This window comes from Salvelinus fontinalis, chromosome 17 (genome assembly GCF_029448725.1).
Source record: "Salvelinus fontinalis isolate EN_2023a chromosome 17, ASM2944872v1, whole genome shotgun sequence".
NCBI classification, from domain to species: domain Eukaryota; kingdom Metazoa; phylum Chordata; class Actinopteri; order Salmoniformes; family Salmonidae; genus Salvelinus; species Salvelinus fontinalis.
This window is the reverse complement of record NC_074681.1, coordinates 13,296,441-13,322,849: the sequence shown is the minus strand read 5'-3', so window position 1 is coordinate 13,322,849 and position 26,409 is coordinate 13,296,441. Positions and strand designations below refer to the sequence as shown.

The 26,409-nt window shown below is 43.3% G+C and overlaps 1 protein-coding gene across 11 annotated transcripts in view; it reads left to right on the top strand.

Moving 5' to 3' along the window:
• Window positions 1-26,409, top strand: part of LOC129813725 (adhesion G protein-coupled receptor L2-like) — a 138,227-nt gene that overhangs the window by 100,789 nt on the left and 11,029 nt on the right. For 7 of the 11 annotated variants that reach the window (XM_055866180.1, XM_055866178.1, XM_055866182.1 and 4 more), the window contains 11 exons: window positions 348-386; window positions 4,402-4,585; window positions 6,578-6,700; window positions 6,836-7,032; window positions 7,743-7,916; window positions 11,011-11,220; window positions 11,426-11,646; window positions 12,739-12,805; window positions 22,491-22,582; window positions 25,275-25,443; window positions 25,971-26,099. In XM_055866180.1, coding sequence (XP_055722155.1) covers window positions 348-386; window positions 4,402-4,585; window positions 6,578-6,700; window positions 6,836-7,032; window positions 7,743-7,916; window positions 11,011-11,220; window positions 11,426-11,646; window positions 12,739-12,805; window positions 22,491-22,582; window positions 25,275-25,443; window positions 25,971-26,099 — 1,605 coding nt within the window. Of the gene's footprint in view, window positions 1-347; window positions 387-4,401; window positions 4,586-6,577; window positions 6,701-6,835; window positions 7,033-7,742; window positions 7,917-11,010; window positions 11,221-11,425; window positions 11,647-12,738; window positions 12,806-22,490; window positions 22,583-25,274; window positions 25,444-25,970; window positions 26,116-26,409 lie in introns of all 11 variants that reach the window. The other 4 variants (XM_055866188.1, XM_055866189.1, XM_055866181.1 and 1 more) reach the window with 2 other exon arrangements.

The following is a 26,409-nucleotide window of genomic DNA, read 5'->3' as shown; positions in this document are numbered from 1 at the left end:
GCAAAGCATAGGAATTTAATCTCAGCAATTCCCCCTCTACAACGCTATGCTGTGCAGCTTTGTCTCTGCCAGCCAAGACCTTGTAGTTATGTAAGCTAGATGCATATTCAGATACAGCTTCCGAAACACATTTACAATGTGCTACATAATATATTGTGAGCTTCTTATTTCATCTACCTAACATAAGGATTATATATTATAATTTCCTTCCTGATTTGAGTCGGGTAAGTGGTGTATTTTAGGATATGTGTTTTCTGAAGACACAGACTATCCTCTTTCTTTCCCCTAAGCGTTTTGCTTCCTAATGGTGTTTTTCTTGTTCTTGATCTTTTCTTTGTGTTAAAAAGCTTCAAAAGAGAGAGAGGACTTGCAGGGCATATATGAAGGTACTGTATACCTGCTGGTTCCACATAGACACCTTTACCTCTTAAAGTATCCACAATATGCTCAGTAGCATTGGTGTTGCTATGCCTATGGCTGTCTGTCCGTCTGTGATGATCTGTTGGCTTGTCTGTATGCACAACGTGTCCACCTGTCTCTCTGCTTGTCCATCTGCCAGCCTGTCTATCTGCCTGTGTGTCTATTAGCCTGTCGGTATGCCCATCCATCTCTCTACCTCTCAACTCACCTGTCTGTTTGTCTATCTGCCTGCCTGCCTGTCTGTCAGTCAATATGTCTTGCCTTATCTTTAATATCTCTCCTTCTATCACTTATCTCTCTCTCCATCCCCCTCTCTCTCAATCCCTCTCTCCATCCCTCCCTCCATCTCCTGTCTGCTCCTTGTGCGTTGTATGAGTAATTGCCTTCCCACGGCCGTAATTGTACCTCCCTGTCACCCGTAAGTGTGATCAAAGTGGCAGTGTACCCAGTTTTTCACTTGCTTACACTTTACCATTCTCAGCATCTCCATGTTCTTCCTCTCGCTGACATTTTTGTGTTTGTCTGATGGATTCATGTTCAGTCCCATTAATGTGTTTATGTTCATATCGGATGTTGGGTCTTTTAATTCCTTTCTCTCTCCATGTCATTTTCCTTTGCTCCGAGTTTATAATGTGAGAGCAGGTCCTGTTGAAAGAAGCTTCTCTGGCGTAAACACAAAGTGGGCCTGTCTTACACGGCACAAACCAGCCTTCTCAGATCTCTTATGTCTCTCGCATCAGTCTCTGTTTGACTGGTCGGCGCAATCTTCACCATGATGAGTTAGGGCTGTTTTTACTGAGGTTTCTTTTACTGTGAAAAATTGGGATATGTCTCTGTCAACTTGATTTAAGGCTGTCTTCTTTATGCATCACCATCCATCAATAGACAATGTTAGTGAAGTCAGCAGCACCACCACCACCACCCAAGAATGTCCTGTTCGCTGTGGGGCATCTTGGGTAACACCCTTGTGATTGTTGCATTGTGCGACCTCCACCCAGGCGAGAATAAAAGAGGACTCAATCAGAACAGTTTTTATTTTATTTTAACACTGTGACAAATTAGAGACATGAATTTGTTTCATTTTTTGTTCCTCCTTCACGCCTACAAGGGAAGGGGGGTTCTCGCAAGGAGGGAGGACCGTTGAGTGTTTCTCTGTTTGTCTGGGTGTAATGGTCCTAGGCCTGTAATCACTACTGCTACTCTGATGCTACCCTCTCCTCTCTCTGACACCCCTCTCCTTGACTCTCTTCCTCTCTCCTCTCTCCTATCCTCCCTATCCCCTCTATGACTCCCCCATCACAGTCCAATAAAGGACACACCAATAGCGTTTGCCAGCCGAGAGTAATTATCACGTCTGAACAGTGCCTGCCGTAATTTGCGCAGTCAGACATCCAGCAGCGGGTGGTCCCTAAAGCACAGCGCACCCGAACGAACGGCAGATCAACGTTAGATGTTGTGTGTGTGGTCCTTAACAGAGGCTCTATCTATCCCATCGGAAGGGTCAGCACTCCCCCATAGAGAGACACAGACAGACACTATAGGTATCCGATTCAGAGCTGGACTGTAAGCTTATCATAGCTCTAGGTAATAATGGTAGCCATGCTGTGTGGTCTGTTTACATGTTGTGGTCATTGGTTAATCATCAGTCTGGTTTGATAGCGAGGGACTACAGGGTTTAATCAATGATGTATATAAACCCTGGATTGCTGATGCAATGTATTGGTACTCCCCAGTAGGAGCAGTCCGCCATAGGAATGAATGGAATTCTACGATATTTCAATTAAATGTTTCAAGGACAAAATTACATGTATTTAAGTATTTTTTGTTGTTATACTGGGGATAGCAACATTAGTAATGAAAAAAATTCTACTTAAAAAAAAAAATGTTTAGCTCACATAAAACAATTTAGAAGTATGCATGTCTGTAATAAAATAAATGTGGCAAAAACAAATATAGATATTAGTAAATGCATTTCTATAGCTTCCAATATTTTTTTTTACAATGCTGGGGAGTGGTAAGATGGAGGCACAGGGCTTCAACACAGCCATCAGTCATCTAGTGTATGTATAAATCATTGTGTTTAATCCCCCCAATGGTTAATCCAGGCAACAGTGTAATTGTGCCTATGGTCAATTAGTGTGTGTGTGTGTGTGTGTGTGTGTGTGTGTGTGTGTGTGTGTGTGTGTGTGTGTGTGTGTGTGTGTGTGTGTGTGTGTGTGTGTGTGTGTGTGTGTGTGTGTGTGTGTGTGTGTGTGTGTGTGTGTGTGTGGATGATAATCACAGCTTTGCACTAATTGGTACAGTGAGTGACTTTTTTATTTCCTAATTACCACTATAGTGTAGCCTGGACCTCTGCTGTGGTTAATGGCACCTGTGGTTAAATTGTCTCTGGTTTATTGGGCCATGGGTTGATATGGATTTGTGGGGTAATTATGCCAATGGCTATGTTTATCTGTGGGGTTAGCCAAGCGTTTCTGTGTGGCTATGGATATGCTAAGCTACATAAGAGTCGTCATTGGGGCTTGCGTTAGCGATGCTGTGTGGATATAGATATGCTAAACTACATGGGAGTCATCAGTGGGGCTAGCGTTAGTGCTGCTGTGTGGATATAGATATGCTAAACTACATGGGAGTCATCAGTGGGGCTAGCGTTAGTGCTGCTGTGTGGATATAGATATGCTAAACTACATGGGAGTCATCAGTGGGGCTAGCGTTAGTGCTGCTGTGTGGATATAGATATGCTAAACTACATGGGAGTCATCGGTGGGGCTAGCGTTAGTGCTGCTGTGTGGATATAGATATGCTAAACTACATGGGAGTCATCGGTGGGGCTAGCGTTAGTGCTGCTGTGTGGATATAGATATGCTAAACTACATGGGAGTCATCAGTGGGGCTAGCGTTAGTGCTGCTGTGTGGATATAGATATGCTAAACTACATGGGAGTCATCAGTGGGGCTAGCGTTAGTGCTGCTGTGTGGATATAGATATGCTAAACCACATGCGAGTCATCAGTGGGGCTAGCGTTAGTGCTGCTGTGTGGATATAGATATGCTAAACTACATGGGAGTCATCAGTGGGGCTAGCGTTAGTGCTGCTGTGTGGATATAGATATGCTAAACTACATGGGAGTCATCAGTGGGGCTAGCGTTAGTGCTGCTGTGTGGATATAGATATGCTAAACTACATGCGAGTCATCAGTGGGGCTAGCGTTAGTGCTGCTGTGTGGATATAGATATGCTAAACTACATGGGAGTCATGAACTCTCCTGCACAGGGTCACAGGGACCTCCATTTTGATCAAAATATGATACTTTTTCTAGAAGGTTTGGAATGTTTTGCTTACTTACTGCTTATCAGCCAAGCAGGAAATGAAAAGATTGCCATTGAAAACAAGCAGAATTATTCCCTTCTTTACTTCGACTGCTACCCAAGAAACAAATGCATTCCGTTTTTTGATACCATTTTCGCCTCAAGGAAGGGAAAACTGCACATTTCAAGGCCATTATCATCAGATCCTGTTATGGAATATATTCATTGTTAGGGAAGGGGGAGATAATTGTTCTTTGGGAAAAGTAAGATGTTTTAGAACAGGAACTAAGAGAGCAGTATTGAGAAAGAACTGCTCCATTCATTTGAAAAACATTTGGTTTGTGTTCCAACTTCCCCTCTGGCACAGTTTTGTTATTCAAAAGAAAATAAATGGGTCTAAACCAGGAAAGTGGGGAGACAACTTCCTTTAGTTTATATTCTGTGACCGCCATGCCATCTTTAAGTGATGTTTTAATTTAAATGTATCTTCATATCATCCTATAATGCCAGTGACCTTATTTATGAAATTGTTTAGTTGTTGATGTTGATTTGCTTGTCCTTGCTTGCCATCTGCATAATATGCCTTCCGTGCCCCCTTTCTGCTGCAGACAGTTGTAGAATTTATGAGGTATAAAAAAGCAACAAACTCTGACATTTGTTTCCACGGATACAGGCCATTGTGGATACGGTTGACAACCTCCTGAGGCCGGAAGCCCTGAAGTCCTGGGAAGACATGAATTCCACGGAGCAAACGCACGCCGCCACCATGTTACTGGATACCCTGGAGGAAGGAGCCTTCGTCCTTGCCGACAACCTGATTGAACCCGCTGTAGTCAAAGTGCCTGCAGACAATATCAGTATGTTTATTTTCTTCTCTTTACCCTCCCTGCCCGTCACTCATAAAAAGGAAAAACGAGACAGACACGTCTGCCAGTTACAATCCACAGTTTAATTATTATTTTAATTGAACTGTGGCTCTGTCTTGGAAGAAAATTACTTTGACCTCAGTAGTAAAATGTGCTTTTTTACAACAGTTTGTTATGTCCAAGCAAGTGGAAGTTAACATTCACAACCATTCTGTAGAAAGATACTGATGTTAGTTTCCGTGGGCTTCTCATTCTAGACAGAACAAGAACCTGGACAGCTATTCCTCCAGGAGAAAGGCAAAGTGGTTTTTAAAAAGACCACATTTAGTTGAAGTCACAGTAGGAGGTTTGATGTCTCGCTCAGCGCCAGGCAGGCTAATATGTTCTCACAGGCAGTTTATTAGCAATGTGATCTCATTCATTTAAGTCAGCTTTGTGCAGTGAACTGTCATTTTCCCACACAAGCCTCTTTGTTCCATGGTTATGAGTTCCCCGCTCGCCTTGCAAGATGAGCTGTCCAGTCTCCTCATGGAAAATCTAAGAAATCAATTGAATAATTTCATATTCTATATGGTAGCTATATCCTCTAACCCTGCCTTAACCCTTTCTCAGTAAATGGTAAATAGAAGCAGATAAGGAAAAGCTTATACACTGCACCATGCTAATGCAAAATTATCATTTTTGTCTATACGCACCATGGATACTTGCATAGTTTATGTGCTTTTAGCACACAAGGCCTCAGATTTCTCCAAGCGTGTGTGTGTGTGTGTGTGTGTGTGTGTGTGTGTGTGTGTGTGTGTGTGTGTGTGTGTGTGTGTGTGTGTGTGTGAGACCAAAGGGGAAAGAAATGGTAAAACATTTTATCTGCAGCAGGTTGTATGGTGGTGTGATCTCTCTCTTTCTCCCTGAGGAGCTCTGTAGACCGGGGTTACAGGGAGCAGCTTAGTGCATTGTTTTTTATAGTAAATAGCGCTGGATGGGATATTGATTGGATTCTGTAGCAGGAACACTGGACATGGCTGCTCTCTTGTTTCACCCTTCCCAACCTTTATATCAGAGCTCTATTAAACACTGTGTGTTGCTATTGAAACCAATAATGTATATACACACTTAATTGCTGATTCTATGTATTGGCTATTGAGATGCTTTAAAGCCACCGGTCGCCATAGGAATGAATGGAATTCTACAATATTTAAATTACATGTTTCAAGGACAAAATTACATGTATTTAAGTATTTTTGTTGTTGTAGTGGGGACAGTAACATTAGTAATGTAAAAAAAAATATATATACTTTAAGATGTTTTTATGTATATACAGTACCAGTCAAAAGTTTGGACACACCTTTCTCTTTATTTTTACTATTTTCTACATTGTAGAATAATAGTGAAGACATCAAAACTATGAAATAACACATATGGAATCATGTAGTAGAGAATGCCAAGACTGTGCAAAGCTGTCACTAAGGCAAATGGTGGCTACTTTGAAGAATCTCAAATGTAAACTATATTTTGATTTGATTAACACTTTTTTGGTTATTACTTGATTACATGTGTTATTTCATAGTTTTGATGTCATCACTATTATTCTACAATGTAGAAAATAGTAAAAAAAAATAAAGAAAAACTCTGGAATAAGTAGGTGTGTCGCAACTTTTGACTGGTACTGTATATTTTTATGTTTATGTTTAGCTCACATAATATAATTAAAAGTATGCATTAAGATGTCTGTAAAAGAATAAGCATGGCAAAAAATGAATGTAGACATTAATGAATGCATTTCTATAGCTTCCAAAAAAAAAATACACTGGTGGGGAGTGCCAAGATGGAGGTACGGTGGCTTCAACACAGCACCCCCTATCAGTCATCTAGTGTATCTATAAATCACTGATTGAAACGTGATCTTTTAGTAATGTATACCACCAACATTCCCGAATCCTTTTCCCTCCTCCCCCTCTACCTCCCCCTCTTCTTGTCCTTCTCCAGTGCTGGATGTGTATGTGCTCAGTACAGACGGCCAGGTGCAGGACTTCAGGTTCCCCCAGACCAGCAAGGGTGGAGCCTCCATTCAGCTGTCTGCAAACACAGTCAAAGTCAACAGTAAAAACGGTAACTAGGGGGGAATGAATGAATGAATGTGAAGGAGAATTGTCCTTCACTGAGAAAGTGGCTGAAGGATAGAAATGAGTAGCAATTTTATACGTTCACAATGCCACCGTAAATCTTATTCTGTTTTTTCCCCAGGTGTGGCCAAGCTGGTGTTTGTCCTCTACAAGCACCTGGGCCAGTTCCTCAGTACAGAGAACGCCACGCTCCGAGGAGGAGGACGTAACCTCTCAGACCTGACTGTCAACTCACACATCCTGGCCGCCTCCATCACCAAGGAGTCCAGCCGTGTGTTCGTGTCTGACCCCGTCATCTTCACCCTGGAGCACCTCGACGTGAGTTCCCCTTCCCCAGAGAAAGCTCTGGAGCACTAGTGTCATTCTGCGGTGTTGTTCAGTGCAGGGGGAAATAGTGGGAAAGGAAAGGGCAGTGTGGTCTTTAGTAGTTGGAGGATCAAAGCCAATGTCATAAGATCTAGCTGCACTGTGAGCACGGCTGTAAAATATCAATACTTGTGTACATCTGGAACTCCCACGGTTATACGTTTGTTAGTTTAAATAGAAAATGCTACCATGTTTATGCCATGGTATTCTGCAATTGTTTATAATATACTGAAATTGTTTATAATTGCACTTGGCATGACAGACAAATAAATCGAAATCAAATCAAGTTTTATTTGTCTCTTACCCAGATTAGTAAATCTGCACTGTTCCTACACACACTCACTAGACTATATATATATATATAAACTGAACTCAAATCTAAACGCAACATGCAACAATTCCAAAGATTTTACTGAGTTACAGTTCCTCTTTAGCCTGCTGTTAATTGCCTTTTGATGGAAAATGACAGTATCTATATATAGGTAGGAAGCATATGTACTCTAAAGTAATGTGTTAGTTTGTTTTAAACAATGCTTAGAATGTTGTTGTTTGTGGTATTTAAAAGGTTTCCTCATGTGTTGCTTATTGAGAACTTCTACAACCCCAACTGTTAACTAGTTGTTTGAAACAATGTTCTTATTTCTTAATGTCCTGCTCTGTAGAAGGAGCACTACTACAACCCCAACTGCTCGTTCTGGAACTACTCTGAGAGGAGTATGATAGGCTACTGGTCCACTCAGGGCTGTAAGCTCCTGGACACCAACAAGAGCCACACCACCTGTTCCTGTAGTCACCTGACCAACTTCGCCATCCTAATGGCCCATAGAGGGAATGTGGTGAGTGGCCCTCAATGGGTTCTATCATTCCGGGGTTGGACTCCACTGATGGATGTAATATGTATGCATGTTCCCATCTAGGGAACATGGTGAGGGGCTGGTTCAAACCATCCCCTAGCTAGCCACTAACCCCCTAGACACTTGTGTAGATCAGAGAGGATTGTATACAGTTCCAGTCAAAAGTTTAGACACACTGACACATTCAAGGGTTTTTCTTTATTTGTATGATTTTCTACATTGTAGAATAATAGTGAAGACATCAACACTATGAAATAACACATATGGAATCATGTAGTAACCAAAAAAGTGTTAAGCAAATCAATATACATTTTATATTTTATATTCTTCAAAGTAGCCACCCTTTGCCTTGATGACAGTTTTGCACAGTCTTGACGTTCTCTCACCACCACTACCTTGTCACAACACGACTGATTGGCTCAAACACATAAAGAAGGAAATAAATTCCACAAATTAACTTTAAACAAGGCACACCTGTTAATTGAAATGCATTCCAGGTGACTACCTCATGAAGCTGGTTGAGAGAATACCAAGAGTGTGCAAAGCTGTCATTATGGCAAAGCGTGGCCACTTTGAATAATCTAAATATAAAATATATTTTGATTTGTTTGAACACTTTTTTGGTTACTACATGATTCCATATGTGTTATTTAATAGTTTTTATGTCTTCACTATTATTCTACAATGTAGAAAATTGTAAAAAGAAAGAAAACCATTGAATGAGTAGGTGTGTCTAAACTTTTGACTGAAACTGTATGTGTAACAAATATGGTGGAATGTCCACCATTCTGGTCCTCTGTGGAATTGTAACCATATTGTGGATACCCATCCAATCCTATTAGATATACATAAGTCTCTAGGGCAGGGATGGGCAACTGACGACCATTGTAGGCCCGCCGGTCAATACAAAAAACTATTTAATTCAGTCGGGGTCTCAAATTACTGCCTAGAGTTAGAATAGTAGAATACAGGTGTGATTTTGTAATTTGGTAGCGCATCTAAGTTTTTCTTTTTCTATATTAAGAGCTGCAAACATTTCTCTCAACCCTATGGCAAAGTGTGTAGAAATGCAGGAAATTAGCTGTAAAACTGCACATTTTTGTCTCCGCCCCATGGCAAAATGAGTAGAATTGCATGAAATTTGTTATAAAATTGCAAACCCTTATCCGCCAAATGACAAAATGTGTAGAATTGCCAGCAAAAGGTTTCTTAAGGCCCCCAAAAGGCTAGGACCGCCTCTGACTGCAAGTGTGGGTATGGATGTGGGTACCCAGACCCGAGAGCCACTGTGGCCCCTCATGATGAGTTGATTTTTTATGGCCCCCACCCCCATCAAAGGAGCCCATCCCTTCTCTAGGGGGTAGGGGCTAGGGGTTGATTTGGGATTTAAGGACACTAGTGAATCTGCCCCATCCCCCTCATTGTATGTACTGTACAGTATGTATGTGGGGGGGGTTGTTGGAGGGATGGGAGTTGAGGTGAGGAATGTGGTTAGTTAATGTATGTGGAGAGAAACGGAAGGAGGCTGTCACTTACTTTGCCGTGAGCAAAAAAAGCAAGAGATCGCAAGCATAAGATACTGTAGTGAGAGCTAGCTGAAACATTATTGGAAATAAATTACATTTTACCTATGGTCCGTGACTAATAGCCTTCACGCACATGCACGTCTGCTGGAATCATACACAGGGAAACGTACACGGCGGCCCTGCATCAAGCTTCTTTCATTTGCATTTCCACTCAACGACATGAAGTAGGTGAGATCCATTTGCATGCAAAATGCAATTACAATCCAATTTATGATAAATATAATGTGCTGCAAGCATCTACCCAGTAATAAACGTGGAACATAAGTTTGTGGTTTATATAATAACATGTCCCGACTCATGAACTCTTCCCTTCGCAAACCCCGAACCTTACAACCCTTCACCACAAGGAGAAACCAGAGTCCCTGAGCTAGGTCTTCCCGTCACACCAGCCCTACACCTCAACTACAACTCCTCCTGGCCTGCCCTCAATAAAATGACTCATATCACAGAACGCATTACCTCATGTTCAGACCACTGTCCCTGAGTGATATTCTGTATGGTGAAGCCTTCTATTTTTTTGCATATGGTTGTATACTACATTGAAATGTGTTCATTTTCATGGGTTGTGACACACACTTTAATCATCCCTTCACAGAGCGATCCCCCAATATATGTTATAACATGTCGCGCCTTTGTGACCGCTTACTAAGGACTTTACATTGGCAGGGCATGTCATCTGTTTCCTACAGTAGATGTTGAGTTTTCAAACCCTCAGTGAGCCAGGACATTCATATTATGTCAAGGTTCATTGATGGGGACATGAAGTCTGTCATGTTTTATGTTTTCCGGCAGGCTATTGGGTCTAAACCCTCCCTCCTGTGTTGCCTCGTGTTTCTGATTGGTTCAGCTAGATGTTGAGTTAAATCCTTTTATAAATATCTGTATATGTCATGAAATCATATTAGCTCCATGATCTTACATGGTACATTATGTCATGGTACATTTTACCAGGTTATTGGGTTTACTTAAGATTATATGGGGCGGAAGCGTAGCCTAGTGGTTACAGCGTTGGAGCGTAGTAACCGAAAGGTTGCAAGATCGAATCCCCGAGCTGACAAGGTACATATCTGTCGTTCTGCCCCTGAACAAGGCAGTTAACCCACTGTTCCTAGGACGTCATTGTAAATAAGAATTTGTTCTTAACTGACTTGCCTAGTTAAATAAAGTTAAAATAAAATACAAAATATAGCATATACTGATAAATGTTGGGAACGGCATTTGTTTAAAGTGGTCTGAGAAAGGAAGGTGGCAGTGGTACTGTATTAGATAGCGTTGTCTCTGTCTTCCTACTCAGGCCACTTCCCTAAACATTTGAATAAGATAAAAAAGTCTTCACAACAACACAAAAGCTTATTAGGTCTAACCACCCCTTGTGTTTAGGTACATCCGGCAGGTTGTTGGTTCTAATCCCATTGTCATGTTAGGTCTTAGATCCGCCAAGTTATTGGTTCTAACTCCGGCGGTTTGTGTCTCTCTGTTTTGTCCTCCAGGCAGAGGGGAGTGTCCATGAGCTGCTGCTGACGGTGATAACCCGGATGGGAATCGCTGTGTCGCTGGTGTGTCTGGCCATCAGCCTCTTCACCTTCTGCTTCTTCAGGGGCCTTCAGAGCGACCGCAACACCATCCACAAGAACCTCTGCCTCAACCTTTTCATTGCTGAGCTGGTCTTTCTTGTGGGCATCAATATGACTGAACCCAAGGTAAGGAGTGCGGATGCCCCCAGAGTGTACACATGGATCGGAGTGGGCTTCGATGCACAGTTATTTTGTCTAACTATCATTGTGTTCCCAGGGAATATGTTCCAGTTATCTATGCCTACTTTAACTTCCCTTGTCTCAATGCATCTTCAATGCCACTGTCCCTTTACCGCTGTATGTGTAACCTTTAAATGTGTCCCCATCCCAGCTGGTGTGTTCCATCATTGCGGTCGTTCTTCATTTCTTCTTCCTCGCGGCGTTTGCCTGGATGTGCCTGGAGGGCGTGCAGCTCTACCTCATGCTGGTTGAGGTGTTTGAGAGTGAGTTCTCCCGCAGGAAGTACTATTACGCCTCAGGATACCTCTTTCCCGCCGTGGTGGTGGGAATCTCGGCCGCCATCGACTACCGCAGCTACGGGACACCGAGAGCGTAAGTAACATCTTATCTCATCTGTAGACCTTTTCTTTGTGTTCTTGGTGCAAAATGCAGTAGTTAAGAAGTAGTGTCCGTGCGTCCAGTAACCGTCAGGTGCAGGGTACGAAAAGTAATGTCAAGAAAGATAGAAATAAGGATAGAGACCCTCTTCAGATGTTGACCTTGGGGTGGAAACGTTGCACAATAAAACTGCGGGATCATTCAACAGTATCCATCTTCCTTTCTTGGTGCAGAGAGCATCAGGTCTCCCAGGCCAGCCAGCTCCAGATCAAGACTCCCTTTCTTCGCACATAGATAGATATATTGCTAATGAGAGCTACATCACAGACCCCAGTCTCCCACTGCCTCTCTCTCTGCCTCCTGGCAAATGTACACCCTGTCATAGAGGAAAGCTGTGAACAAAACCACTACATTAATGAGTTGTCTGGCTGGTTGGTTACTCTGGTCTGGTGTGTTCTCTGTGTGCACATGAGCTATTTTTTCTCTCTTGACCTTAATTCTTTAAACTTTTCTTCTCCAGTGGCCTTTACCCAAGAAACAAGCCATATGATTTGTCGTAGGCTTTTCTTTTTCCAGAGGGAGTTATGTAAATTGGGTATTCTTTTTACATTTGGGGCTGTAGTGCAGCGCTCCCTGCATTTGAATGAACATATTATCTGATAATACATACAGTAGCTTCAGCACAAATCTTGTTGGAACTATTTGTGCGTACGTTTTGACTGTGTTTAGAGTCAAAAGTATAGCCAGACTGCTCTCTCAATTGTAGACATTGGCAGACTCTGAAGTCATGAATGCAATACCAGTGCTGTTGTATGGCTCACAGCCAGAATGTGTTCAAGGTCAGGTTCTCTCTGTGGTCCAGAAGGACAATCACTATTCTATTGCTGTAGTAACTATATCATAATGTCATCTATCTAGTCTAGAAGCCAGGCTGGCTACTGATCAGTAGGATACATTGTGACAAATGCTGCTGTGTTTTTAGAGTGTAGAAAATGCAGAGATGTTAGTCACAGTGGGGGAGACAGAATAGATCATTTGCTCTTGAGGGATGTCGATCACCTGATCACATGATGTGTTCCATTGCAGCTGTTGGCTGAGGGTGGATAACCACTTCATTTGGAGCTTCATAGGACCTGTCACCTTCATTATCATGGTAAGCCACATTATACTTTATGGGATGTGTGTGTGGCTATGATGGCATGAAAATCAGGTATATGTGCATTATCCACACAGTATGGGCTTGAGTGTCTGTGTCTCTGACTAAGTCTGTTACGATGTTGGTATCTGTGTGTGTGTGTCTGCCTACGTCTGTTACTATGTTGGTATCTGTGTCTGTGTCTCTGCCTACGTCTGTTACTATGTTGGTATCTGTGTGTGTGTCTCTGCCTACGTCTGTTACTATGTTGGTATCTGTGTCTGTGTCTCTGCCTACGTCTGTTACTATGTTGGTATCTGTGTCTGTCTCTCTGCCTACGTCTGTTACTATGTTGGTGTCTGTGTCTGTGTCTCTGCCTACGTCTGTTACTATGTTGGTGTCTGTGTCTGTGTCTCTGCCTACGTCTGTTACTATGATGGTGTCTGTGTCTCTGCCTACGTCTGTTACTATGTTGGTGTCTGTGTCTCTGCCTACGTCTGTTACTATGTTGGTGTCTGTGTCTCTGCCTACGTCTGTTACTATGTTGGTGTCTGTGTCTCTGCCTACGTCTGTTACTATGTTGGTGTCTGTGTCTCTGCCTACGTCTGTTACTATGTTGGTGTCTGTGTCTCTGCCTACGTCTGTTACTATGTTGGTGTCTGTGTCTCTGCCTACGTCTGTTACTATGTTGGTGTCTGTGTCTCTGCCTACGTCTGTTACTATGTTGGTGTCTGTGTCTCTGCCTACGTCTGTTACTATGTTGGTGTCTGTGTCTCTGCCTACGTCTGTTACTATGTTGGTGTCTGTGTCTCTGCCTACGTCTGTTACTATGTTGGTGTCTGTACGTGTGTCTCTGCCTACGTCTGTTACTATGTTGGTATAGTCTGTTACATTTATTTGTGTTTTCCACAAAGTAATGTGAATGGGGGAAAAGTTAATGGATTTTTTTGTTTTTCTGTCTCGCCTGGTCACTTAGCTATTGCTTTTGCTGATCAAGTTGCTTGAAAGGAAAGTGGTCCATTATAGCTGACATGAGGACATCAGCAGTCATTCAGCTGTAAAATCCTATGAAATGTGTCTAGTCTAGTGAGCAGCAGCATTCATCAGCTTAGCTGTTTGTTTGGTGGAAATAGTTGAGGTTCTCGCCTTCATACACTGTCAGTTGTCTGAGGAGGAGGAGAGACAATCTCAGGCATGAAGGTCATTTGCTCAGGGTTGAACATGGAAATAATGAGTGGGTGGGCCAGACAGCCATTACCCATAACCCCCTGGCCCTCCCGAGGATCATGACACGTCCCCAGCCAATCCCGTCGTATGGACATCTCCATCCTCACCTCTAAAAAATGTATGCAGGCTGCATTGAGTTCACACACGTGTACACACCCATGCATGCACATACAGTAACAGTCAAACGTTTGGACACACATATTCATTCAGGCGTTTTTCTTTATTTTTACTATTTTCTACATTGTAGAATAATAGTGAAGACATCATAACTATGAAATAACACACATGGAATCGTGTAGTAACCAAGAAAGTGTTAAACAAATCAAAATGTATTTTAGATTCTTCAAAGTAGCCACCCTTTGCCATTATGACAGATTTGAACACTCTTGGCATTCTCTTAACCAGCTTCACCTGGAATGCTTTTCCAACAGTCTTGAAGGAGTTCCCACATATGCTGAGCACTTGTTGGCTGCTTTTCCTTCACTCTGCGGTCCAACTCATCCCCAACCATCTCAATTAGGTTGAGGTCGGGTGATTGTGGAGGCCAGGTCATTTGATACAGCACTCCATCACTCTCCTTCTTGGTCAAATTGCCCATAAACAGCCTGAAGATGTGTTGGGTCGTTGTCCTGTAGAAAAACTACTTATAGTCCCACTAAGAGCAAACCAGATAGGATGGTGTATTGCTGCAGAATCTGTGGTAGCCATGCTGGTTAAGTGTACCTTAAATTCTAAATAAATCACTGACAGTGTCACCAGCAAAGCACCCCCACTCCATCACACCTCCTCCATGCTTCACGTGGGAACCACACATCCAGAGATCATCCATTCACCTACTTTGCATCTCACATAGACAGGGGTTGGAACCAAAAATTTCAAATTTGGACTCATCAGACCAAACAACAGATTTCTACCAGTCTAATGTCCATTGCTCGTGTTTCTTGGCCCAAGCAAGTCTCTTCTTCTTATTGGTGTCCTTTAGTAGTGGTTTCTTTGCAGCAATTCAACCATGAACTCCTGATTCTCTCAGTCTCCTCTGAACAGTTGATGTTGAGATGTGTCTGTTGAACTCTGTGAAGCATTTATTTGGGCTGCAATTTCTGAGGCTGGTAACTCTAATGAACTTATCCTCTGCAGTAGATGTAACTCTGGGTCTTCCTTTCCTGTGGCGGTCCTCATGAGAGACAGTTTCATCATAACGCTTGATGGTTTTTGCGACTGCACTTGAAGAAAGTTCTTTACATTTTCCAGATTGACTGACCTTCATGTCTTAAAGTAATGATGTGCTGTTGTTTCTCTTTGCCTATTTAAGCTGTTCTTGCCATATTATGGACTTGGTCTTTTACCAAATAGGGCTATATTCTGTATATCACCCCTATCTTGTCACAACACAACTGATTGGCTCAAATGTATTGAGAAGGATGGAAATTCCACAAATTAACTTTTAACAAGGCTGTTAATTAGAATGCATTCCAGGTGACCACCTCATGAAGCTGGTTGAGAGAATGCCAAGAGTGTGCAAAGCTGCTTGGAAGAATCTCAAATATACAATATATTTTGATTTGTTTAACGCTTTTTTGGTTACTACATAATTCCATATGTGTTATTTCATTGTTTTGATGTCTTCACTATTATTCTACAATGTAGTAAATGGTGAAAATAAAGAAAAACCCTGGAATCAGTAGGTGTGTCCAAACTTTTGACTGGTACCGTACATTTGTATTATTCACACAGAAAACATGTGTATATGTGTACATACTGTGTTTATACAGCACATACACACTCACATACTGTGCATAGATACATAAGGGAAAGGGTGTTGTGGTTTTGGTGGTGTGTTTTGTGAGGAGGTAATGGGTAGTGCAGAGCAGAGAGTCCGTAGAGGGTGGGGTGCGGGGAGAAGCAAGGACATGTACAGTTCAGTGTCTGCCTGCCTCTCTGCCTGCCTCTCTGCCTGCCTCTCTGCCTGCCTTAGGGCTGTGGCGGTCATGGAACTTTATTTGACGGTAATTGACCAGCCAAATGACCGTGGTGACCTCAATAACCGTGTATCATTTTTTTAACGCACATTTTCTTCTCTCTGCTCCTGATTGCATTTGCTGCCATAGAAATTGAATGAATAGAATGGGCGTCCCCTTTCAAGTCAATGATGGAGTAATGGGTGGACTGGCAGCTAGTAAATGATATGCTAAAATGTGTGCTGTGATTTGTTGATTCAACTCAACTGACATTACAAAAAATGCCATGTAAAAATATATATTTTTTAAACGATTATGACAGTTATTATTTTCCTGACGCTCTTCATCCATAACAGTCGGTTATACGGTAGTTGAGCCAGCCCTAAGCTGCCTCTGCCTGCTTCTCTGCCTGACTGCCTGTCTCATCAGATCTGTGTCATCACTGGCGGCTGTGTTAAATGCATCTCCAACTACTAGACTCATGCAGACCTAAATCAGCCCTGGTGGCTAGGAGACAAAACATCACTTTGATCTAAAATCCCTCTCTCCCTCTCTCTGTCTCTCTATCTCTCCATCTCTCCCTCTCTCTGTCTACCTGTATCTCCCTCTCTCTGTCTCTCCCTCTCTCCCTCTCTCTGTCTACCTGTATCTCCCTCTCTCTGTCTCTCCATCTCTCCCTCTCTCTGTCTACCTCTACCTCTATCTCTCTCTCTCTGTCTCTCTACCTCTATCCCTCTCTCCATCTCTTCCTCTCTCTGTCTACCTCTATCTCTCTCTCTCTACCTCTATCTCTCGCTCTCTCTCTCTATCTCTCCGTCTACCTCTATCTATCTCTCTCTCTCTCTGTCTCTCTCTGTCTGTCTACCTCTATCTCTCTGTCTCTACCTCTATACCTCTCTCTCTCTACCTCTATCTCTCTCTCTCTCTGTCTCTCTACCTCTATCCCTCTCTCCATCTCTCTGTCTACCTCTATCTCTCTCCATCTCTCCCTCTCTCTACCTCTATCTCTGTCTCTACCTCTATCCCTCTCTCCATCTCTCCCTCTCTCTGTCTACCTCTATCTCTGTCTATCCCTCTCTCTCTCTCTACCTCTATCTCTCTCTGTCTCCCTCTATCCCCCTCTCTCTCTCTCTACCTCTATCCATCTCTCTCTCTACCTCTATCCCTCTCTCTCTCTACCTCTATCCCTCTCTGTCTCTACCTCTATCTCTCTCTCTCTACCTCTATCCCTCTCTCTGTCTCTACCTCTATCCCTCTCTCTCTCTCTACCTCTATCCCTCTCTCTCTCTACCTCTATCTCTCTCTCTCTCTGTCTCTCTACCTCTATCCCTCTCTCCATCTCTCTGTCTACCTCTATCTCTCTCCATATCTCCCTCTCTCTACCTCTATCTCTGTCTCTACCTCTATCCCTCTCTCCATCTCTCCCTCTCTCTGTCTACCTCTATCTCTGTCTATCCCTCTCTCTCTCTCTACCTCTATCTCTCTCTGTCTCCCTCTATCCCCCTCTCTCTCTCTCTACCTCTATCCATCTCTCTCTCTACCTCTATCCCTCTCTCTCTCTACCTCTATCCCTCTCTGTCTCTACCTCTATCTCTCTCTCTCTACCTCTATCCCTCTCTCTGTCTCTACCTCTATCCCTCTCTCTCTCTCTACCTCTATCCCTCTCTCTCTCTACCTCTATCTCTGTCTCTATCTCTCTGTCTATCCCTCTCTCTGTCTCTCCCTCTCTCTGTCTCTCCCTCTCTCTGTCTCTACCTCTCTCTGTCTCTACCTCTATCCCTCTCTCTGTCTCTCCCTCTATCTCTCTCTCTGTCTCTACCTCTCTCTCTCTGTCTCTCCCTCTATCCCTCTCTCTGTCTCTCCCTCTATCTCTCTCTCTGTCTCTACCTCTCTCTCTCTGTCTCTCCCTCTATCCCTCTCTCTGTCTCTCCCTCGATCCCTCTCTCTGTCTCTCCCTTTCTCTGTCTACCTCTATCTCTCTCCATCTCTCCCTCTCTCTGTCTCTATCTCTCTCTCTGTCTCTACCTCTATCTCTCTCTCTGTCTCTACCTCTATCTCTCTCTACCTCTATCTCTCTCTGTCTCTCCCTCTATCCCTCTCTACCTCTATCCCTCTCTCTGTCTCTACCTCTATCCCTCTCTCTGTCTCTACCTCTATCCCTCTCTCTGTCTCTACCTCTATCTCTCTCTCTGTCTCTCCCTCTATCCCTCCCTCTGTCTCTACCTCTATCCCTCTCTCCATCTCTCCCTCTATCCATCTCTCTGTCTCTACCTCTATCCCTCTCTCTGTCTCTCCCTCTATGCCTCTCTCTGTCTCTCCCTCTATCCCTCCCTCTGTCTCTCCCTCTATCCCTCTCTCTGTCTCTACCTCTATCCCTCTCTCTGTCTCTCCCTCTATCCCTCCCTCTGTCTCTCCCTCTATCCCTCTCTCTGTCTCTACCTCTATCCCTCTCTCCATCTCTCCCTCTATCCATCTCTCTGTCTCTACCTCTATCCCTCTCTCTGTCTCTCCCTCTATGCCTCTCTCTGTCTCTCCCTCTATCCCTCTCTCTGTCTCTCCCTCTATCCCTCTCTCTGTCTCTACCTCTATCCCTCTCTCTGTCTCTACCTCTATCTCTCTCCATCTCTCCCTCTCTCTGTCTCTATCTCTCTCTCTGTCTCTCCCTCTATCCCTCCCTCTGTCTCTACCTCTATCCCTCTCTCCATCTCTCCCTCTATCCCTCTCTCTGTCTCTACCTCTATCCCTCTCTCTGTCTCTACCTCTATCCCTCTCTCTGTCTCTCCCTCTATGCCTCTCTCTGTCTCTCCCTCTATCCCTCCCTCTGTCTCTACCTCTATCCCTCTCTCCGTCTCTCCCTCTATCCCTCTCTCTGTCTCTACCTCTATCCCTCTCTCTGTCTCTCCCTCTATCCCTATCTCTGTCTCTACCTCTATCCCTATCTCTGTCTCTACCTCTATCCCTCTCTCTGTCTCTCCCTCTATCCCTCTCTCTGTCTCTCCCTCTATCCATTTCTCTGTCTCTGCCCTCTCTCTGTCTCTCCCTCTATCCCTCTCTCTGTCTCTCCCTCTCTGTCTCTACCTCTATCCCTCTCTCTGTCTCTCCCTCTATCCCTATCTCTGTCTCTCCCTCTATCCCTCTCTCTCTCTCCCTCTATGCCTCTCTCTGACTCTACCTCTATCCCTCTCTCTGTCTCTACCTCTATCCCTCTATCTCACCCTCTATCCCTCTCTCTGTCTCTCCCTCTATCCCTTTCTCTGTCTCTGCCCTCTCTCTCGCTCTCTCTCCCTCTATCCCTCTCTCTCTCTACCTCTATCCCTCTCTGTCTCTCCCTCTATCCCTCTCTCTCTCTCCCTCTATCTGTTTCTGCCCTCTATCCCTCTCTCTCCCTCTCTCTGTCGCTCCCTCTTTCTGTCTCACCCTCTATCCCTCTGTCTCACCCTCTATCCCTCTCTCTGTCTCTCCCTCTATCCCTTTCTCTGACTCTGCCCTCTCTCTCGCTCTCTCTCCCTCTATCCCTCTCTGTCTCTCCCTCTATCCCTCTCTCTCTCTCCCTCCCTCTATGCCTCTATCTGTTTCTGCCCTCTATCCCTCTCTCTCCCTCTCTCTGTCGCTCCCTCTTTCTGTCTCACCCTCTATCCCTCTGTCTCACCCTCTATCCCTCTCTCTGTCTCTCCCTCTATCCCTCTCTCTGTCTCTGCCCTCTCTCTCGCTCTCTCTGCCTCTATCCCTCTCTCTCTACCTCTATCCCTCTCTCTCTCTCCCTCTCCCTCTATCACTCTCTCTGTCTCTCCCTCTATCCCTCTCTCCCTCTCTCTGTCTCACCCTCTATCCCTCTCTCTTTCTCTGCCCTCTCTCTCGCTCTCTCTGCCTCTATCCCTCTCTCTCTACCTCTATCCCTCTCTCCCTCTATCACTCTCTCTGTCTCTCCCTCTATCCCTCTCTCTGTCTCGCCCTCTATCCCTCTCTCTGTCTCGCCCTCTATCCCTCTCTCTGTCTCTGCCCTCTCTCGCTCTCTCTGTCTCTATCCCTCTCTCTCTACCTCTATCCCTCTCTCTGTCTCTCCCTCTATCCCTCTCTCTAACTCTGCCCTCTCCCTCTTTCACCCACGTTATTGGTTTCTATTTGAAAAGGATGTATATAGCTACGGCTCTATATTGGTCTGGTGTATTCATGTTTTAGAGTGAGATTATAGACTGAACAGCTTTCATAAAATTCAGCCCACAAGTATATTGTATTTGATCATCTTGGGACAGTATCTCTGCTAGATCAGAATTGCTTTGTGTTCCTTCCAACCCAGGCAGTTTTTGTCATTTATTTTCTTTCATTGAACATTTTCTTTCATAGAGAATGTTGTAATAACTGAAAATGCTAAATATATAGAAGTATAAAAAGATAGAATATTTACTGAGCAATTGTTTTCAGTGAGGTTTTAATGTCCCATATCCCCTCCCTTCCCCTGGTGGCTGTGGGCCTCCCTGTGCTTACAGACAAACATCCTGAAGTCATGGAAACCTTTCTGAATGTATAGCTTAGAATATGGAGCTGTTTTTCCTGGCTCCAGACCTTTGTTTCTAAAATATGGCGTTCTGGTCTCTCTCTCTCGTTCTCTGTTCTGTTTAGGCTGTATTAGATTAACATTCCCGTGCTGTGATGAGTAATAACACGTGTTTGGCACCAGTCTGCTTGGCCAAGGCCTGAGGTGTTGTGCGTTACGTCAGCCATAGGAGTGGGAAGGGGCATTCGAGGCACTTTATCATGGCCAGTGTTAGTGGAGCTGGAGACCAAAGCTAAGCTACAACCTCTCTATTCTCACTTTTGGGAGTCTGTTTTAAAGATTGAAAGTTTCATATCCCTCTTGGTATAACACAATAATGTTGATGTGTTATTATTTTATGATCTCAGTGATTCACTAAACATGTAGGCGACATGCTGCTTGTTAACTTCTCTGGGATATGTGGGACGGTAGCGTCCCACTTGGCCAAAAGTCAGAAAAAATGTAGCGCGCCAAATTCAAATATATTACTATAAAAATCAATCTTTCATGAAATCACACATGAAAGACACCAAATTAAAGCTACACATGTTGTGAATCCAGCCAACATGTCTGATTTCAAAAAGGATTTACGGGGAAAGCACACCAAACAATTATGTTAGCTCAGTACATAGCTACAGAAAAACACAGCCATTTTCCCAGCAAAAGATAGTAGTCACAAAAAGCAGAAATAGAGATAAAATGAATCACTAACCTTTGATGATCTTCATCAGACGACACTCATAGGACATCATGTTACACAATACATTTATGTTTTGTTCGATAATGTGCATATTTATATCCACAAATCTCGGTTTACATTGGCGCCATGTTCAGAAATGCCTCCAAAATATCCGGAGAAATTGCAGAGCCACGTCAAATAACATAAATACTCATCATAAACTTTAATGAAAGATACATGTTTTACATAGAATTAAAGATACACTTGTTCTTAATGCAACCGCTGTGTCAGATTTCAAAAAGACTTTACATAAAAAGCACACCATGCAATAATCTGAGACGGCGCTCAGATAAAAACAGCATTTCTCCGCCATGTTGGAGTCGAACAGAAATACAAAATTACATCATAAATATTCCCTTTGATCATCTTCATCAGAATGCACTCCCAGGAATCCTAGTTCCACAATAAATCGTTGTTTTGTTCGATAATGTCCATTACTTATGTCCAAGTAGCTACTTTTGCTAGCATGTTTAGTGCACATGTCCAAACGCTCGCGCAGATGCAGGCAAACTCAGACGAAAACTTCAAAAAGTTATATAACAGGTCGAATAAACTGGTCAAACTAAGTAGAGAATCAATCTTCAGGATGTTGTTATCATATAAATCCAATAACGTTCCAACCGGAGCATTCCTTCATGTCTGTAGAAGTTATGGAACGTAAGGCGATATCATGAGGAACGCGCGTGACCAGGAACTGGCATTCTGCCAGACCAATGACTGAAACACCTCCCATCCGGCCCCACATCACACTAGAGGCTTCATTCCACGTTCTACAGACTGTTGACATCTAGTGGAAGGCGTAGGAAGTACAAACAGATCCATATCTTACAGGAAATGTAATCGGCGATGAGTTGAACATTGACCAGTCTCAGAATTCTCACTTCCTGTTTGGATTTTTTCTCCGGTTTTTGCCTGCCATATGAGTTCTGTTATACTCACAGACATCATTCAAACAGTTTTAGAAACTTCAGAGTGTTTTATATCCAATAGTAATAATAATATGCATATATTAGCATCTGGGACAGAGGAGGAGGCAGTTCACTATGGGCATGCAATTCATCCAAAGTGAAAATGCTGCCCCCTATCATAAAGAAGTTACATTTATTTGCCTATTTGTGTACGAACCACCCTGGTTTGGTCTAAGTTACCATGAAATGTGGACGACGTGCATTGCTGCTCATACCAGGAAATGAATGCCGTGCTCCAGTGTGGTGTGTTAACCTCGCTGTGCCTCTGTTTTGACAGCTCAATCTCATCTTCCTGGTGGTGACCATGTACAAGATGGTGAAGCACTCCACTTCTATGAAACCCGACTCGACCCGGCTGGGCGGTATCAGGTGAGAGGGGGTTCTGAGGTCACTCTGGAGATGATGTGAAGGCTGATACTACTGGTTTTGTGTCAGCTCAGTTTTAAGTGAGAAACCAATGTGTTACGTGCTGTCCTGTTCCCAGCCATGGCCTTGCTTGTGGGATATTGAATGGTTTATTTGGTGTATTTGACCTTAGAATTACATCTCAATAACCCATAACTGGAGTGGACAAATATTTTCCTTTCAGATTTTATTTCTATCCTCAGGTGTTATTTTTGGGGGCTAGTGTTTATGAGGGCAGTGTCTGCGCTATGCGGGGGTTACATTGCCTCTTTCATTTCTTCATAACTGCATCCCTGAACTCTTGTATCAGTTGCTCCTGTGGTCGTTTACAGGTTCCCCTGGAACACTGGCTTAAACATGTGGCTCTTAGATTAATGGGTGGGGTGGAGGAACTGAACTGGAGTTGTACTCACATCTTTATTCAAACAGCCTGTCATTCCAGGGAATTGGATAAAAGAAGAGTCTAAGCTTTTAAAAGCAGAGAAATCATTGAATTGACCTCTATCAAGCTGTCCTGGTTAAGAATGTAGTTTAAAGAGGGTCTGCTTTCAAAGATAGCAGGCTCATTCAAACAAATCATTCAAAGGATGCAAAACTCATTAAACTGTCATTAATTGGAGTCCAACTCTAATCGGCCAATTATTTACTCCTGCAAAGTTAGATTTGTAACTTTCCACTTTGAAATAATAAGTCAGTTGACTTTTGAAAAGCATAAAGAGCCAGCATACCCACGCCCAAAATACCATCAAATAATGAACAATGTATACAGTGACACAAAAGCGCAACTAATCTGTAGCATCTCTCTCTATTTCGGGTTTGTATTGTCTTTTGTCTCTCTGAAAGTCAAAGACGTGGTGTCTGGTTTTCACTAGTCTCCTTTTTCTCTCTTTTTCTCTCTTCCATGGTAGCTCAGTCCTTTTCTGCTGTGTATCGATGGCTCCCTTTGCCAGCCGTCGCCATTGGAACTTACCGTTGGCTATCTGATTCTCTTTGGGCTTTCCTGGAACCTCATGTGAGAAACATGCTGTGTTTGCTGTTTCTGTTTAGCCAACCAACCCTGAGAAGAAACAGGGAAACATAGTTAGACTGTGTCAGAGGACCTCGGTTCATTCCAAATCTACCTATCAGCATTTATGGGTTGTACTCTATGTACGCTGAACAAAAATATGAACGCAACATGTAAAGTGTTGGTTTCATGAGCTGAAATAAAAGATCCCAGAAATGTTCCATACGCAGAAAAAGCTTATTTCTCTCAAATGTTGTGCACAAATTTGTTTACATCCCTGTTAGTGAGCATTTCTCCTTTGCCAAGATAATCCATCCACCTGACAGGTGTGGCATATCAAGAAGATGATTAAACAGCATGATCATTAAACAGGTGCACCTTGTGCTGGGGACAATAAAAGCCAACTCGAAAATGTGCCTTTTTGTCACACAACACAATTCTACAGATGTCTCAAGTGTTGAGGAAGTGTGCAATTGGCATGCTGACTGCAGGAATATCCACCAGAACTGTTGCCAGAGAATTGAATGTTAATTTGGAGGCCGCTACCAGAAGCCGCCTCCAACATCCATTTAGAGAATTGGGCAGTACATCCACCCAGCCTCACAACCGCAGACCACATGTATATAGCGACGTGTGGGCGAGCGGTTTGCTGATGTCAATGTTGTGAACAGAGTGCCCCATGGTGGAGTTATGGTATGGGCAGGTATAAGCTGCAGACAAGGAGCACAATTGCATTTTATCGATGGCAATTTGAATGCACAGAAATACCGTGACAAGATCCTGAGGCCCATTGTGGTGTCAATCATCAGCCTTCATCACATCATGTTTCAGCATGATAATGTATATAACAACAGTTAGCTTATAGCTTGTTATAGCTTAGTAAACTCAGGGAATAGAAATGTATATAACAACAGTTAGCTTATAGCTTGTTATAGCTTAGTAAACTCAGGGAATAGAAAAACAGGCCATACGTGAATTGCCTTTCTGTTAATCTATCTGTCAAGGAATTATGTGATATCACAAGGATCTGTACACAATTCCTGGAAGCTGAAAATGTCCCAGTTCTTCAATGGCCTGCATACTCAACAGACATGTCACATATTGAGCATGTTTGGGATACTCTGGATCGACGTGTACAATAGCCTGTTCCAGTTCCCACCAATATACAGCAACTTCACACAGCCATTGAAGAGGAGTGGGACAACATTCCACAGGCCAAAATCAACTACCTGACTCTATGCGAAGGAGATGTGTCGCGCTGCATAAAGCAAATAGTGGTCGGTTTTCTGATCCACGCCCCTACTTAAAGATTTTTTATTTTTTATCTGTGACCAACAGATGCATATCTGTATTCCCATTCATGTGAAATCAATAGATTAGGGCCTAATTTATTTATTTAAATTGACTGATTTCCTTATGTGAACTGTAACTCAGTAAAATGTTTGAAATTGTTGCATGTTGCGTTTATATTTTTGTTCAGTATATAAACGTGTCCAGAAGGAGGAATACTAACACGGCCTCCTTCTCTCCCCACAGAACAAATCCTTAGGAACCGAACAGAGAGCCACTTCAAATGAATGAAAGATGAAATCAAGGCAGTTGCTTCAGTTACTATTAATGATTGTGATCAATATTGTTTGTGTGTTTCAGATCCTGGGTGCTTGGAGCTTTCGCCCTGCTCTTTCTCCTGGGCCTGACCTGGTCCTTTGGTCTGTTCTTCCTCAACGAGTCCTCTGTTGTCATGGCGTACCTCTTCACCATCTTCAACACTCTGCAAGGGATGTTCATCTTGATCTTCCACTGCCTCCTCCAGAAGAAGGTAAGGATTTAATACATATGGCCTATATAAAGATAATGCTGCAGACTCTAATAAGCACTGCATTTTGAACGTCAAAGTTTGAATATAAGACAAGCTTTCCTTACCAGACGTGGGAAATAACCTTTTTAATGACTAGTTTCCCAAAGAAATAAGATAACTGAATGTATCTATGTGTACTTAAGTCCAAGGCAAAATATATGCTTTTCATTTCAATGTCTGCTGTCTCTTGACATTTAAGACTATCTCTGATATTAGTAACGCTTCTATGTCATATTTGCCCCCCTGAAAAATCCCCCTCTGTATGAGATTTGAATGTGTCATCATGGCGGACACGATAGGCCTATCTCCAGAGACACGCCATTTCAACTGCTGCTGTCGGCTTGGTGGCATTTGATAAAGATATGGATTTTGTGGCTTTGTAGGAAAGCTTTCCTCTCTATCTCTCTCTGGAGTAGACTGTCACTGTTGTGGTGTCTCTGAGCTCACTGTGTCTCTGTCGCTCTGCCCTGATCTTGTGCCCGCTGCAGGTCCGTAAAGAGTACAGCAAATGCTTCCGTCATGCCCAGTGCTGCGGAGGTCTGCCTTCTGAAGGGTCCCATAGCTCGGCCAAGACAGCCACATCTCGATCCACCGCACGCTACTCCTCCGCCACACAGGTACAGTACATACTAGGTACGGTACAGCAGCGGGAAGTTGGATTATATATACCTTTTTTTCTATCCTTTCTTTCTATGGAGAGGGAAACAAGGTTTCTTTTTCTAGTCTTTCTCCTGTTGCATGCTAGCACGCCAAGGACCAGCATGAACACTTGAATATACCTTCTCTCAACCCTTTTTCATTGAGAGCAGTACTGTAGTACACTTCAGTAACTGTATTTGCCCAGAGAGAAATTGTTTTGCGGCATAGGAGGGAAAGGCCAGTTGTGGTCTTTCTCTCCTGTTGCATGCTAACACATAGAGGGAAGAG